General features: G+C 35.1%; 1 protein-coding gene across 4 annotated transcripts; it reads left to right on the top strand.

The window, feature by feature from the left end:
- Positions 1-252: 252 nt before the first annotated feature.
- LOC137823642 (scarecrow-like protein 6) lies at positions 253-3,306 on the top strand. Of its 4 annotated transcripts, none has more exons than XM_068628857.1 (2): positions 253-573; positions 678-3,306. In XM_068628857.1, exon 2 carries the CDS (start codon positions 839-841, stop codon positions 3,065-3,067), a length of 2,229 nt encoding a protein of 742 aa, XP_068484958.1. In that variant the 5' UTR covers positions 253-573; positions 678-838; the 3' UTR covers positions 3,068-3,306. The 4 variants fall into 4 exon arrangements, with proteins under 4 accessions (XP_068484958.1, XP_068484959.1, XP_068484960.1 ...); XM_068628858.1 differs by having other exon boundaries at positions 289-578; XM_068628859.1 differs by having other exon boundaries at positions 353-573; positions 741-3,306.
- Positions 3,307-15,796: the final 12,490 nt, after the last annotated feature.

Here is a 15,796-nt window from a genome sequence, read left to right as displayed (position 1 = left end):
AATCAATTTTTTAAAATAAAAAAAAAACTTGGTTATAAGTATTTAATATAGAATGTTATAACATTCCAAGTATTTAATAAGATTTAAAAAAATAGTTAAAAAAACAGAATGTTAACAAATAGAGAGATAATATAACATACACCTTTCTCAAAACAAAACTATAAATTGTGCGCACTACATTTGCGAGTGGGGACAGAGTGTGACAGAGACCCTACCATGCGAGATAACAACGTCTACAGACAAAAGCCACATAAATATTATATTAATAAGCATAAAATTTAAGAGAGAGAAAGAGGGAAAGAGAGAGAGAGCACTTTACCACTTTTATATGTTGCACGCATCCATCCACAGCAGAAAACACAAGGAGGACAAGGGTACTCCACAGACAAGAGAAAGAAAGAAAAACCCATTTAAAGCTTTTTTCTTTTTGTACTGTGCACATCACAAGAAGAACAAAGATGGGTTTTTGAACCATCACATAAAAGAGAGAGAAACAAAAAAAAAGTAGACATATTGGAGAAAAACAAGAAGAAGCTGTGCAGTGAAAGAAGATGAAGGAGGAGAATGAATGAGGTGAGGTGTGTTTGTTATTGTTGTAGTTGTAGTTGTTTGTTGTTTCTTGTTTGTTGTTGCTGAAATGGGTTTGTTGAACTAAACTGCATGTATTTGACAACTAGGGTGTTAAAGCTCAGATCTTTGTCTTTTGTTCTCACCACAAATTTCCTACTTGGTATTTTGAGGTCATCAATTTGTGCACCGAGTCCTTGACTAAAAACCAATTTCGTGGTTTTTGTGGGGTGGAGTTTACTCTTCTACCAACTTGTTGGGGTTGATTTAGATGAAGGCCGTGCCCCTACCCTTTCAGGAATTTAGAGGGAACGGGGTGTTAGATTTTGCTTCTGGTGGTGTTGCTGTTTCAGATTCGCTGTTACTCCCACAGCAAGAGCAATTTCTGCAAAGGTGGAATCCCCACAGGGAAAACTATTGCTATGTGGGCATTGACCCCACTTCTGGTTTGGACCTCAAAAGGAAAACAAGCCCTCCCACATCCTCCTCTACACTGTCTTCCTCACGCGCCAGCAGCGGCTGCGGTGGAGGCTGCGGCTCGACCGATAGCACCACCGGCGCTGGGGCAGCGAAGGTCTCGACTGAGAAGGAGAACAACCCACCTCAAGCAGGGTTAGAGGTTGGGCAGGGAAGATGTGGGCTGGGAATGGAGGATTGGGAGAGTGTGTTGTCTGAGTCATCAGGTCAAGATAATTCCATTTTGAAATTGATTATGGGAGACATTGAGGACCCTTCTGTGGGATTGACCAAGCTTTTGCAGGGTGGAAGCGCCTCTCAGGATGTTGAGTTCAATGGGGTTGGAGTCGGTTTTAGTTTGCTGGATCAAAGTTCTGTTCTCGATCCCATTCCCAGTGTCAACTTTATGACCACCATTCACCCTTCTGCTCCTGGGAATTGTTCCGACTTCCCTTTCAATTCCCACACTAACGTTAGCTCCAATATTTCCAGAGTTGCTTCTGGTGTGAATCTGCCAAACCCTGCCTTCCCTGATTCGGCTAGAAATCTCTCACCCGTTTCACTCCCTCAGGGTGTTCTTCACCCACATCAACAACACAATCCACCAATAGAGCCTCTGGATGAGAAGCTGCAAGTTCTCAATCCCCAGTTTTTTTTGAACCAAAATCAAACTCAGTTTATGGCAAACCCAGGTTCGGTTTTGCCTTTGACTTATGCTCAGTTGCAAGAACATCATCAGCTTCTCCCACAGCCTCCGGCCAAACGCCTCAATTGTGGCCCAAATTATCAGGTTCCTAAGGCACCCTTTTTGGACTCTGGCCAAGAGCTGTTACTACGGAGGCAGCAACAGCAGCTTCAACTGCTCCCTCACCATCTGCTTCAGAGGCCATCCATGGTGGTGGCCCCAAAGCAGAAAATGGCGAGCCCCAGCGGTGAAGATTTGGCAACCCACCAGCTTCAACAGGCTATAACTGAACAGCTTTTCAAGACTGCAGAGCTGATCGATGCCGGTAATCTGGAACTCGCGCACGGGATATTGGCGCGGCTCAATCACCAACTTTCCCCCTTTGGGAAGCCTTTTCAGAGGGCTGCTTTTTATTTCAAAGAGGCCTTGCAATTAGGACTTCATTCAAATGCCAACAACAGTTCTATGACCTTCTCACCCACTGGCCTTCTGCTCAAAATTGGTGCCTACAAATCATTCTCAGAAATCTCCCCAGTTCTGCAGTTCGCCAATTTCACTTGTAATCAAGCACTGCTTGAAGCTGTGGAAGGGTTTGATCGCATTCACATAATAGATTTTGATATTGGGTTTGGTGGGCAGTGGTCTTCTTTCATGCAAGAGTTAGCACTGAGAAATGGAGGTGCACCTGAACTCAGGATCACAGCATTTTTGTCACCCTCCCACCATGATGAAATTGAGCTCAGTTTCACTCAGGAGAATTTGAAGCAATATGCTGGCGAGATAAACATGTCCTTTGAGCTTGAGATTTTGAGCTTTGAGTCTTTAAATTCTGCTTCCTGGCCCCAGCCACTTCGTGATTGTGAAGCTGTAGTGGTTAACATGCCTATTGGCTCATTCTCAAGCTACCCATCATATCTTCCTTTGGCCCTTCGCTTTGTGAAGCAGCTCATGCCAAAAGTTGTGGTTACATTGGATAGAAGTTGTGATCGAACTGATGCACCATTTCCTCAGCATCTGATTTTTGCACTTCAATCTTATTCGGGGCTTCTTGAATCACTTGATGCCGTTAATGTTCACCCAGATGTCCTTCAGATGATTGAGAAGTATTATCTTCAACCAGCAATGGAGAAGCTTGTTTTGGGCCGACATGGTTTTCAGGAAAGAATACTTTCTTGGAAAAACCTTCTCATGTCATCTGGGTTTTCACCATTGGCCTTTAGTAACTTTACAGAATCTCAAGCAGAGTGTTTGGTGCAGAGGACTCCAGGTAAGGGATTCCATGTTGAGAAAAGACAATCTTCCCTGGTTCTTTGCTGGCAAAGGAAGGATCTCATCTCAGTTTCAACCTGGAGATGCTGACGAGAGCCTTTTTGCACCTTTGAACTACCAATTAATTTTTAAATTCAAAGGTGCTTCAAAACTTACTGCTTTTTATGATCTTTCTTGCTTCAATTTGCCTTGGCCATGGTTCTATGCTAATGAACTGTTTTTAGGATTTATTTTTCAGTAAAGCAAGTGAACATATTAATTAGCAACTGAATGCCAATTTATGAATTATGATATTTAGTGTATTTCTATAAATATGGGCATTTTATTTATGCATTTTGCCCCATTTTTATTGCCTAAAGTGATGGACTTTTCTTGTATGCTTGACAAGTAACACTAATTAGCCTGTAAAGTTGAGGCTTTGTTTGATCCTTGATAAAGTCTCTCTTTCTCTCTACTAGGTCAATTTGCTCTATGAAACTACTCATGTAGTTTTAGATAGCTCATGAACAGCACCCTATATTATTCACTGTGACTTCTTCTGTTAATTTGGTAGTTTGCAAAATTTCCATTTGATATACATTTTGTCTGCATACCCTTCCCCTAGAAGAATTCATATGAATACTTATTGTGGTTGCTGAATACTGATCTGATCACCCGTTCATCACAACTTAGTTATGAACCGAATCTGGTATTAGTGTTTCTATTCTACATTTCATAGCATTGACACTTTTCCCATTTGCACTTGCATCATTACCCTTATGTCTCGTTAAGAGCCTGCTACTTCAATCAAATGCCTTAATTTGTTTATTATTACTTAGTAAATCTGCACAAAGAAGTCATAGTTGATTGCCATTTGTCACGGCTGATCTCAGGAGATTGAAAATTACTCTAGATACTAGTGTAGTGTTTGGTTGCGGCAATACTTTTGGATCATCTTTTCTCTCTCATATAACGATGGAAAGAGTGAGGATCCCAAATCTATGCTAAAATCTAATTGAAAATGAATCTGATCTAAAATTCTGTAACTGCTGGAGTTTTGAATTCCTCGTTATTTTTACTCTTATGAATAATTACGAAGGATAGCCTGAATTTTTTTTGTAGGATCGTGTCACCTAAATTCTCTCAAACACATGTATCTATAGGGTATAACTAATCTTCATTTTATAATTCTCCTATGGTCAATCATAATGGGTTAAGTAAGTTGCTGGATTCATTACTCTTTTATTACCATTATTAGTATTATGATTATTAATATTATTAATAATAATATTATTATATATGTACGTCGCTGAATATTTAAGACATTGTGTATCATTTTATTTGGGCATGCCAACGCTTGTATTATAAATTTATAATAATACTTTGAACTAGAAGTTGTTGGACTAATTGTATTTTAATGAATCCCCTAATGAAATCACATGGGTGTAGTGTGACTGGACCCCACTTGAAATTAGTTTAAACTCTTCATTTAACTATGCTTTCATCAAACACAATCATAATATTTAATGATTGAGGCCATGTTGCATGAGAGAGATGTTTGGCTTCTCATTGTGATTATAATTATTCTTGTCTTTAGTTTTTTTGATAAAAAAAAAAAGAATGGCAAACACGTCATTTTCCTGAACAATAAGGTACTTTGCTAGCCCAGAACAGATTTGCAAAATGCATTTTTTTAATACTATAATCAATTTTCAGTACTGTGATATAACCAAATATGGTACTTGTTATGGGGCATTACTTGTTTTTCTTAAGCAGGTTGCAAATATTTAAACTATGGCTCACAAATAGAAGATGAATACTCATTTTGTTAGCTTTGTGGTCCTTCAGAGTGTCCCACGTAAAATAAATAAATAAAAGAAAATGGAGAGGACCACCCTTCAATCTTGGGCAAGTCATCACTATAATAATTAAAAAGGGGGAATGGTGGTGGTGGGTTCCTTTATCATTTTGTTTCTTTCTTTCTTATTTATTTATTTTTTAAGTAAAAGAAACATGGTGGATAATTAAAAGAGTGGTACATGAATAAAAAGAAATATGGATAATGACATGAAAGGAGAATAAAAGGAGAGATGGCAATAGGGAAGAGTTATTCAAGGATTCGTTACAAAAAGTTTGAAAGGAAAAAAGAAATATTATGCAGAGTTGTTTTTTATAACGGATATTAAAAATAGATTCAATAATAAAAGGTTAATCTTTTATTTTAATTTTAACTTTGCTTAGGGTATGCCTTTCAAAAGAACAATAGTTTTGTTATGAGATCTCTTGAATTTTTAAAGGTTCTATTTAGTTTGTTAAAAAAATGGTTTTGCGTTATGGTGTCAATGTTGACAACGTCACCTTTTTTGGTACTTTGTTACGTATCATTAAGTTGAAAAAATGAGAATGATAAATGCAAGATTTGACTAATTTAGTTCAAGATGTGCACTTAAGTGGTTAAAGTTAAAATTTTAAATTTAGGAAATTAAACTATAAAAACAGAATGAGGCGCACATATTTTTAATTTAACAACAATAACAAAAAATAATTCAATGTCAAAATAAATTAATGTTTTCACTTAATATATTTTCACTTTTATTTCACGAGCTAAAAATATTCATGTGTTAAGATGATTTTGTGGAGATAAATATTAAATATAAGTATATTTTGATCTTATTTTTATTTATATTTGGATATTATTGTTATTTTATTTTTAGTGATTTTTATTTTAGATTCAATTTTTATTATGATTTTACGTTATGTTTTGTTTATTTTCTGGGAAAACTAGTCCCACGCACGGGTTTTGTTTTTCTTTTGTAAAATTTAGATCATAAAAGTAATATGATTTGTTATATTTGAATTATGAAATCCAGAGTAGTATGCTAATTATATTTATATATATGGATTATGTAATTCGTTACGTTGACATTCATGATGTATAATTTGTAGATATAACAATCAAATCATACATTTAATAATTAAAAAAAAACTAAATAACAAAATAAAATTATACTTAAAGATATTTTAAGGTTATGGTTTTAAATGAAGGTGTAGTTAATTCTAGATAGCGGTTGAATAGAGATTTAAATGTCAACAAATTCTCTAGTAAGTAATAGATGATATAGTATGATGGTCTAACATATTGTCAAACAGTAAGAATTAAAATACAAACAACAACAAAATAATGAGAAACATAAAAATTATCCTGGTTCACTCAAGTATAGATTATGTTTAATCATTTTATGTTTAATCATTTTAAACAACTATTTAAGAGTTTTCACTAACCAACTCGTTACAAATATTCTCACATCTTCAAGTTACAACAAATATTATATCTCTCTAGGTGAATATTCTTAATTTTCATATCAAATTAGGAAATGAATGGATTGTATGTAAAATATCATGAAAAGGATGCCTTTTTACACAATAATCATGCTTGACCAAAAGGAGATAAAGGAATGTATTAATTGAAGGAAACATTAAGGAAAATGAAGAAAACTGCAACAAAACAAAGGAGTAGCAGAATGACCAATTCCCTTAGCCTAGCGTATTAGAAACAAAGAACAATGAAATAACGAATCTCTAAAGCGTTGAGTGTTAAGGAAAGTGTTGAGCGTGGAGGAATGCGCTGAGCGAATCTAAGCTAGAGAATAATCTCATTTGTAGAGTTTGGGAGGCTGATTGAATTCAAGAGGCACTAAGAGAAAAGAATCCTTCAAGTGCAAGAAAGTCTAAATTCGATTAGGCTTGGCTTTAAGCTAATCCAGAGCAAAAAAGGTTTCTTCAAGAGTAGGAAAAATCCAAATCGCTTGAGTTTGGCTTGAAGCGGATCCAAAGCCAAAAAGTTTCTTCATGCTTAAGAAAGATGATTTCGCTGAATCAAACTTGAAGCGAAACCTTAGATTTTGTTGAGCCCATCACAGACTTTGAGCCAAAAGGTTTATTAAAAGTGTAGAAATCCAATTCGCTGAGTGGATCGGCTTGATGCTGAGCGAAAGGTTGATTTGAAGGAACTCCTCACTAAAATTCTATAAATACAAAGGTCTTGGTACTTCATTTGGAGGTTCAAACATATGTGTACTAAAGTCAGGAAAACTACCTCAACTGGCAAGCAATAATCAAGGCTCCTTGTCCTTTGTTACAAGTTACTCATGTATGAGTTTCTGTGTATGCTTTATCATGAGTAACTAAATTTATCTTGTTGGGATTGAATAACAATATAATATTTCTTAAGTTGTTTTTATTTATGAATGTTTGTTTAAATTCAATTCTTATGATTTGATTGAATGCTTAATGCTTATATGTGAGGAATCACCATTCATGATTTTGGAAATTGGATGATGTTAGGAAACACATTCATTTTCTTAACTATTTCAAATCAACCATGTATGTCAATGTATGGGAAGAAAATTGAGTATTTGGCTTGAATTGTTCTATCTTAATGCAAAAATGGGCTAATTGTAAGGCAGGGGATTGATTATGATAGTTTGTTGTTCTAGATAATCATGATTAAGGGATTAACTTGGTTTGGCCATAAGGAATAGTGAACTTGAAGAACAAAGCATTTGTAAATAACAATAGCAAAAGATATTTACAAAGTGATTCAATCCCAACATGTGTTGTGAATATCTAAACTTCTCCTTTTTGCATCTAGTTTCAATCTCGCTACTAATATTATTTATAGTTAATTTATTATATCTACTACATATCTCATATGTACCCATAAATAATCATATTTTTGTGAAGACTTTAGATGATCCCTTGACTCCCTAGATGATCTCATGATAAGATACTTTAAGTATGTATTGATGATAACAGAAAACTATAAAGATGTGATATGATATCCAACAATATTAAGAGAAAAGTTACCAAAACAACAGATGTTGTCCAAGAAAGAAAAAGATTATCTTACCCAAGTATTTAACATTGTCAAATACTATATATCCATGAGAGATAATGAAAAGAGTAAACATAGTCTTAGTTGAAAACGTCATACGAAGTCAAATAGACTCACTAGACAAATCACATAGAAGAATTCATAAAGCAAGGCTAAGCAATACAAATGAAAAACGATGTCTCAAAGGACTCATTAGACGTTGAGCAAACGATGAAAGAGTTATACGAAGGTCTCACCAAGCATGGTAGAAGATCTCTACAGAAGAACTCCATGGACCAATACACAAGTATTAGAAAGAGTTAACACTCAAGTTCTAGACGATGAAAACTCTGTAATGTGATAGACGATGATCAAGTCATTATGACAGACGATCACGTGTTGGATAATCATTTGATAGGGAAGTTTCCATACTTAGTAATTTAATTACTTACATGATCAAATGCTTATCAAATGTTTTCTAAACTCGTTTTGATACCGTGAGTTCATTGAAAATAAATTAAATCAAAATGAATTGTTCAAATCAAGAATAGAATGTGTTTGCAAATTAATTTGAAATACAATACATAACCGATTTTATGAAAATACATGTGCTTTAATGTTTCAAGGAAGAAATATAATTCCGAGAGTGATTATAAACTGATTTCGAATATTAGCTATACATTAATGATTAAACTTTGTATTTAGAATTATATTTATATAAACCAAATTAAATCTAATTGTTCTCCAATGTTTTGATTTGAGTTAAACCAAGAACATCTTGATAATTCTTTTGAATTTATATCTAGGAATAGAAAGACTTGATAATTCATATATATTTGAAGATATTGTTTGTCTGAGATACTCATGCTTTAATATAAAGATTATATTAATTAGTGATATTTATTATATTTGGATTATGTAATCCAATATAAAATGTATGTTAATTATATTTATGGATTATATAATTTGTTACGTTAGTAATTGACATTCTTGATGTATAATTTGTAGTTATAACAATGAAATCATAATTTAATAATGTAAAATAAAGAACTAAATAAAAAAATAAAATTATTTGTAAGATATATTAAGGTTTTGGTTTTAAATGAATGTACACTGGACTCTAGAAAGGGTTGAATAAAGTCTTAAACGTCTAAAAAATTGTCTAGTATGATTGTTTAATAGATCGTTTAGTATGATTTCCTAACAAATTTTCAAACAGTAAGAATTAAAACACAAGCAACAACAAAAGTAATGAGAGATCAACACAAAATTTATCCTAGTTCGTCCAAATTCAAACTACATCCAGTCTCCTTAAGCAATTGTTTAAAAGCTTTCACTAACCAACTCGTTATTACAAGTATTTTCATCTCTTCAAGTTTCAACAAGTATTTACACCTTTTTATACCTTCTTAACCTCCTTCCAAGATTAAGAACTCATAAGAAAAACACAGAAAAATACAAAGAAAAGCTCACACTAATATAACTTCACAAAATGAATAATTGAAAAGATTTCACACTCAACCCAAAAGACTAAATGCTCTAACAACTAGATTAGGCGCTCATTGCAACTTTAATATTTTTAATAAGATCATGAATAGATTGAATGTAGGTACAATTGGCTCCAGAAAGGGGGAGAGTCTTGAATGGAGCCTGAAATCAAATTGTTTTTTTATCAAACACGATAAAACAAGTATAAGTGATACAAATCAAGTCCACAAAGAGATGACCAAGGATGCTAAAGTACTTAAAGAGAAGTCATCTCAAAGTAGAGACCTCACTAGAGGGAGAATTGAACGGATGACCAGAGCATCTAAAGTTCTTCCTGCTGGTCTTCTTAATGATTACAAATATGTTGTAAATAATTGAGCTCACTTTGGGGGTCCAAATAGCAAATATAGGCTAGAATAAAGTACCTTTAGCATAATAGGGGGTGTGAGTAGCATTTTAGCTTGTTTCTAGCCCATTTGAAGACATTTTGACCTAGTTTCTAGAAGGACAAGCCTAGGACGCGGGATTGACTTAGTCAAATCCTAAGGCTGCCCATTTTTTCCATTTTCCCATCCTACCCCTTTAGCTTGTTCTCTAAGACTCCTTCACCTATAAATAGGAGGCCTACCTAGTGTATTTTACAAGTTAAATGAAATAGAGAAAAGTTACTCTACACATTTTGTGTGAGATGCTAGTGAGACTTGTTTCTCTTAGTCATTAGTCTTATCTTGTGAGAATTTGAGAGCTCTTAAGTGGTGGCTTCCAACACTTATCTTGGAGTCATTGCATCATCCAAGTGGCGTGTTCATCTTCTCAAACTCCATTTCTCATAAGCTTCATTTTCCTTCATCTTTTCCATTCCATTATCATTCCATTTCAATTCATAAATATGTTCTTGTTTTGCTTCCTTGTTTCTATTCGGTAATTTCCTTTTGTTATTGCTTTCCTTGCTTAATTCCGCACCATATATTGTCATCATCATCACCTTATAATTGTCTTTTCCTTTTGTCTTTGTGAAATGAACTTTCACATCTACTTAACCACTTGGTTAAGTTAATGTCCAGTGGGGATTTTCCTTAGGTTTTCACTATTAATTGTTTAACAATCTCAATCATAAATCTAAAGTGTCACCTAAATGAACAATCGTAAAATCAACTCACATCAATAAAGGATAGAGAAAAATACACACAGAGATTTATATTGGTTCACCCAAACATAAGGACTACGTCCAGTCGCCTTAAGTACACAAATATTCTCCACCTCTTTAAGTACACAAGTATTCTCCACCTCTTCAAGTACACAAGTATTCTCCACCTCTCTCTGCAAAGAATTAAACACCTCTCAAGGAGCAAGTATTGAACACCTCTCCAAGAAGCTATATCGACTAAAGTGGATGGATTTGATGTGCTCATAGCTCAACCTTGAAGTTTTCAAAGTTGTGGATGTGTATGTGTGTGTTTATGATGGAGATCAAGCTCAAGTGGACATGGAGGCCAATCAACAAGATCAAGAAGAGGTAGAGGCTCAAATGGAGGACGCCCATGGAGGTCAAAGCCCACCTCAAAGGCTTACAAGAAGCATGTTCAAAGCTTTAGGAGCTAGGGGACAATTATTTTCTCTTTTTGTAATTTCTTTGGTTGAAGGTGCTTAGAGGGAAACATTAGAAACCTCTATTGTTAAAGCATCTTTTAGTCTTTAGTTAGGAGCTTTAGGAGGGGGGTGCGTTAGTAGATAGTTGTAGGTGTAAATAAGGAGGTGCCAAAGTGAAGGAAGAGGTCACACCTTCCTCATGCATGGGTTTAGGCGTCGGTTCTAGTAGCTTTTAGGAGGGAATTTTGAATTCTTTTAGTTTGATTTTCAGCACCTCTAGGCTATAAATATAGGTGCTTCCCTTGTACATTTCAGATTTGAATTTAGACTAAAGAAACTATACTCAAATTTTGAGAGAGCATTGGAGAGCTTTGTGCCTTCTTCACTAGTCTTATCTTGATGGTTCCATGGTTACCTCAAGTGGCGGCTTGCACACTCATCTAGGAGTCTCCATCCTTCTAGTGGTGTGATCATCCAACCATACATCCATCTTCATGAGCTTTCTCTTCTCCTTCCTTCCTTCTTTTTCATTTGTTCATGTTTAGCTTGTTGTTCTTGAAATTTTGTTCGGCAGTTTTCAGTTCTTATGTGTTTTGGTTCAGTTCCTTGGTTTCTTTGCTGTTCATTGTTGTTCTTCTTCATTTCTAGCCTTTATGTTCGGTTCATTTCAGTTCTAAGCTAATTCTATTCGGTGCATTTGCTTCTTCTTTCATTTTAATCGGTTCAATTTGACAATATTTGGAACTTCCATATGAGTTTGGATTTGGTGCTAGTTTTGGTGAGTTCTTGACTTAGAACATTGATCCAATTCTAAGAAAAAGTGCCTAACTATTGTCCAACTCAAGTTGATTCCTAAGAATGTCAAGAATCATTCTCTTCTTTGCTATTGGAATCACATCATGTGGTATCAAGAGTTTAGGTGTGTTCTTGTTTAATTTTTGAGTTGTGTAGCACTTTAATTTCAAGAGCTCTTTAATTTCTTGCAATTTTTGGTTCTGTTTTTAGGCTTATTTGAGTTTGCTTGTTGTTTTAATTCTTTTGCCTATCATATGTTTGAGTATTTTCCTTTTTGAATCCATACAAGTTTTGTCTTAGTCTTGTTTTTCCATAATTGTCATCACTTCTTGTAGTACTTTTATTGATTTTTGTTGTTTCTTGCTTTGGTGTCATATAATTTTTCTGAGTTTGATATTTGATCCTTTGTGCATTTTCTGTTTTAGAATTGAGTTCATACTTGTATTCTAGACCTATACAAGTTCCTATACATCATTTTCCATTATGTCTTTGCTAGTTCATAATTCTGTTTTTCATTCCTATTAGGATTCCTCTGTTTCTGAAAACGTGCTTACTGTTTTTCCTTATTGCAATTGATTTACTCACTGGAAAATTCTGAAATTCTGGATTTGTGATATTCAAAGTGTTAGAAAAGAGTAGATAAAAGAATTACTCAAAAATTCAAAGTACACAAAAAATGATAAATAAAATAAAAAAAAGTGTACAATTCTGCCGAAAAGAATACGGTAATCTGGCAGCGATTTTGAAAAATTTATCTCAATTAATTGGCTTACTGTTTTTAAGTGATTCCAGTGCCATTATTGAGTTAACATCTTGAAGTTTCTGTGGTTTAAATTTCATAATCCAGTTCGCTCTATATCATTCCAGTTAAATCAGTGAACATCAAGCACAATTTGCATAAAAAAAAATATTATATTTTCCAGTAGCTATTTTTTTTGTTTTCTTCATCTACTCTAGTACTTTTCTTTAGGTATTCTTTTGTGTGCCTACTTTCTCATTGAGTTCTTTAATTTTCTTGCTTGTCTTTTGTTAATTAATCTTTGAGTTTGTCAAACATCTAGTTTTCCTTTTGTTCCAGCCTTTCTTTGATTATACTTTTTCTTGTTTGTCTTTATTGCTTCATTGGTTTTGTTGTGGTTGGCTTTGAGATTGGTGTGCTTGCTTTGACATCTTTCATTTGAGGATTCCAAGGCCTCAAGATCAGATTGGTGCAAGGACATTATTTCTTTGAGAGTGACCTAAATTTTTCTGCCTAAATTCACTTCGGCATTTTGCTTGAAACACTCACTGTTTTTGCTAATTTTGTTTCTTGACTTGTTTGCTGTTTTGTGTGTTTGCTGTTTTTAATTTCAAATGGCTGGATTTTCAAGTGATGCATCCTACAAGCAGAATTCTCCTTCCAAAGCTTAAATCCTTGGTGAATTACATGAAGCACAAAGAACTATTAGACGCTTGGAAGAGAAAATGCAAAAGATGGAGGTCCAACAAGCTAAACCATCTCCTTCAATCCATGATGAGCATCATTCACATAGACCTTCAACAAGAGCCTCTTCAAATGATTTTGGCCGTGAAGAAGAGCATAGGAGAAGGAGAAATCCACCCCAATTTCATGGACAAAGACATCATCACCAAGGGGAAAGACAACACTACGGCAATGGCTTCTATCAAGATGCAAAGTCTAGGCTTCCTTCGGTTAAGCTTCCTTGTTTTAATGGTTCTAGTGATCCTAATGTATATTTAGATTGGGAGGCTAAGTGTGAACAAATTTTTGAGATCCATGAGATCCAAGATGAGCATAAGCTTAAGCTAGCCACCTTAGAGTTTAGTGATTATGCCATGAAATGGTGGCATGGTGTTGTAAAGGACATTATCTATCACAAGGGTCCTCCCGTGGACTCTTGGAACTCTTTAAAGGATCACATGCGCGTTAGATTTGTGCCCCCACATTTTAGGAAAGACCTCATGTTGAGACTCCAACGGTTTCAACAAGGCACGCTAAATGTGGATGAATATTATAAGGAGCTAGAGACGCTTGTGCTTAAAATTGAATTAGAAGAAAGTGAGGAAGCTATGATTGCTAGGTTTGTGAGTGGACTTAGGAAGGATATTCAAGACATTGTTGAGTTACAAGAGTATTCATCATTGGGTTGTTTAGTTCATCTTGCAATGAAGGTGGAAGCCCAACTTGCTAAGAAAAATTCTTTCAAAAATGCTCCCAATGATGGTTACTACAACAAGTCTTGGAGAAACAAAAAGTCTTTTTCTAAATTTCCTTCCAAAGAGTCTTCTTTCAAACCCAAGGAAACTAAGCCATCTACCTCTAGGCCTAAATCACCCACTAGAACGTCCAATACTAAATATTTTAAATGCATGGGTTATGGTCATATAGCTGCTAATTGCCCTTCCAAACGAAGTATGTACATGCATGAAGGCATTGTAGTGAGTGAGCATGATTCGGATTCTCCTAAGCATTCATTGCATTCTAGTGCATCTAGTGAGGAAGAGAGTGAATGTCCACTTGAAGGGGATTTGTTAGTTGTGAGAAGACTTCTTGGACAAGTTTCACAACCTTTTGATGAAAGTCAAAGGGAAAATATTTTCCATACAAGATGTCTTATTCAAAACAACATTTGCTCTTTGATAGTGGATCGGGGTAGTTGTGCAAATGTGGCTAGTACAAGAGTAGTAAATAAGCTTGGATTGCCTACTATCTCTCATACAAAGCCCTACAAATTACAATGGCTTAGTGAAGTAGGAGAAATAGTTGTCAATAAACAAGTCCTCATCCATTTCTCCATTGGAAAATACAAAGATGAGGTATTATGTGATGTTGTGCCCATGGAAGCCACTCATGTTCTTTTGGGAAGGCCTTGGCAATTTGATAGAAAAGTTTTACATGATGGCTTTACCAACAAACTTTCTTTTGAATTCCATGGTCACAAGGTTACTTTAAAATCTCTCTCTCCAAGAGAAGTCCATGAGGACCAAGTTATCATGAAGAAAAAGAGGGAGAGTGAAAAAGATAAAAAAGATAAGAGTACTAAGCCTACACTCCTTGTGTCTAGGCGTGACATTGAAAGGGAAATAGTGGCTCATCATCCTCTTTTCTTAGCCATCCCTAGAACTCTTGGAGTAGAATCACTTGTTGATAGTCCTCATTGCTTGGAAAATTTGGTAGAAGAGTTTCAAGATGTGTTTCAAGATCCTCCAAATGGACTTCCACCTTTGAGAGGGATTGAGCACCAAATTGATTTGATACTGGGCTCTTCTTTACCAAACCGTCCAGCATATAGGACCAATCCAAGCGAAACCAAGGAAATTCGCCAACAAGTTGAGGCTTTGATTGAGAAAAGGTGGGTGCAAGATAGCATGAGTCCTTGTGCTATGCCTATCATCTTAGTGCCAAAAAAGGATGGCACATGGCGAATGTGTTCAGATTGTAGGGCCATCAATAACATAACAATTAAGTATAGGCATCCCATACCTAGACTAGATGATTTGTTGGATGAATTACATGGTTCAAAAATCTTTTCAAAGATTGATCTTAAAAGCGGCTACAATCAAATCCGTATCAAACCGGGTGATGAATGGAAGACAGCTTTTAAGACCAACTTTGGTTTATATGAGTGGTTAGTTATGCCCTTTGGTCTAACTAATGCACCAAGTACCTTCATGCGCCTCATGCATCATGTTCTTAGACCATTCATTGGTAAGTTTGTTGTTGTTTACTTTGATGATATTCTCATTTATAGCTTATCTTTGAATGACCATAGGATGCATGTTAGGCAAGTTTTTGAAACCCTTAGGAAGGAACATTTGTATGCTAATCTTGCTAAATGTATGTTTGCTCTTGATCATATAGAATTCCTAGGGTTTGTTGTGAGTTGCAAAGGGGTCCATGTGGACAAAACAAAGGTGATGGTCATTCAAAATTGGCCTACACCGAAATCTTTGAATGAGGTCCGAAGTTTTCATAGACTTGCTTCTTTCTATAGAAGATTTGTCCCAAACTTTGGTACCATTGCCGCACCACTCAATGACATAGTGAAAAAGGATGTGGTCTTTCAATGGGGAGAAGCACAACAAAAAGCTTT

The sequence above is a fragment of the Phaseolus vulgaris genome, chromosome 8, assembly GCF_000499845.2.
Source record: "Phaseolus vulgaris cultivar G19833 chromosome 8, P. vulgaris v2.0, whole genome shotgun sequence".
NCBI classification, from domain to species: Eukaryota; Viridiplantae; Streptophyta; class Magnoliopsida; order Fabales; family Fabaceae; genus Phaseolus; species Phaseolus vulgaris.
The sequence above is the reverse complement of the archived record's forward strand: the minus strand, read 5'-3'. Positions and strand labels throughout refer to the sequence as shown.

Bases quoted from the DNA above. Each gene is read 5' to 3' on its own strand.
- LOC137823642 (XM_068628857.1), top strand. From the start codon at position 839: ATGAAGGCCGTGCCCCTACCCTTTCAGGAATTTAGAGGGAACGGGGTG.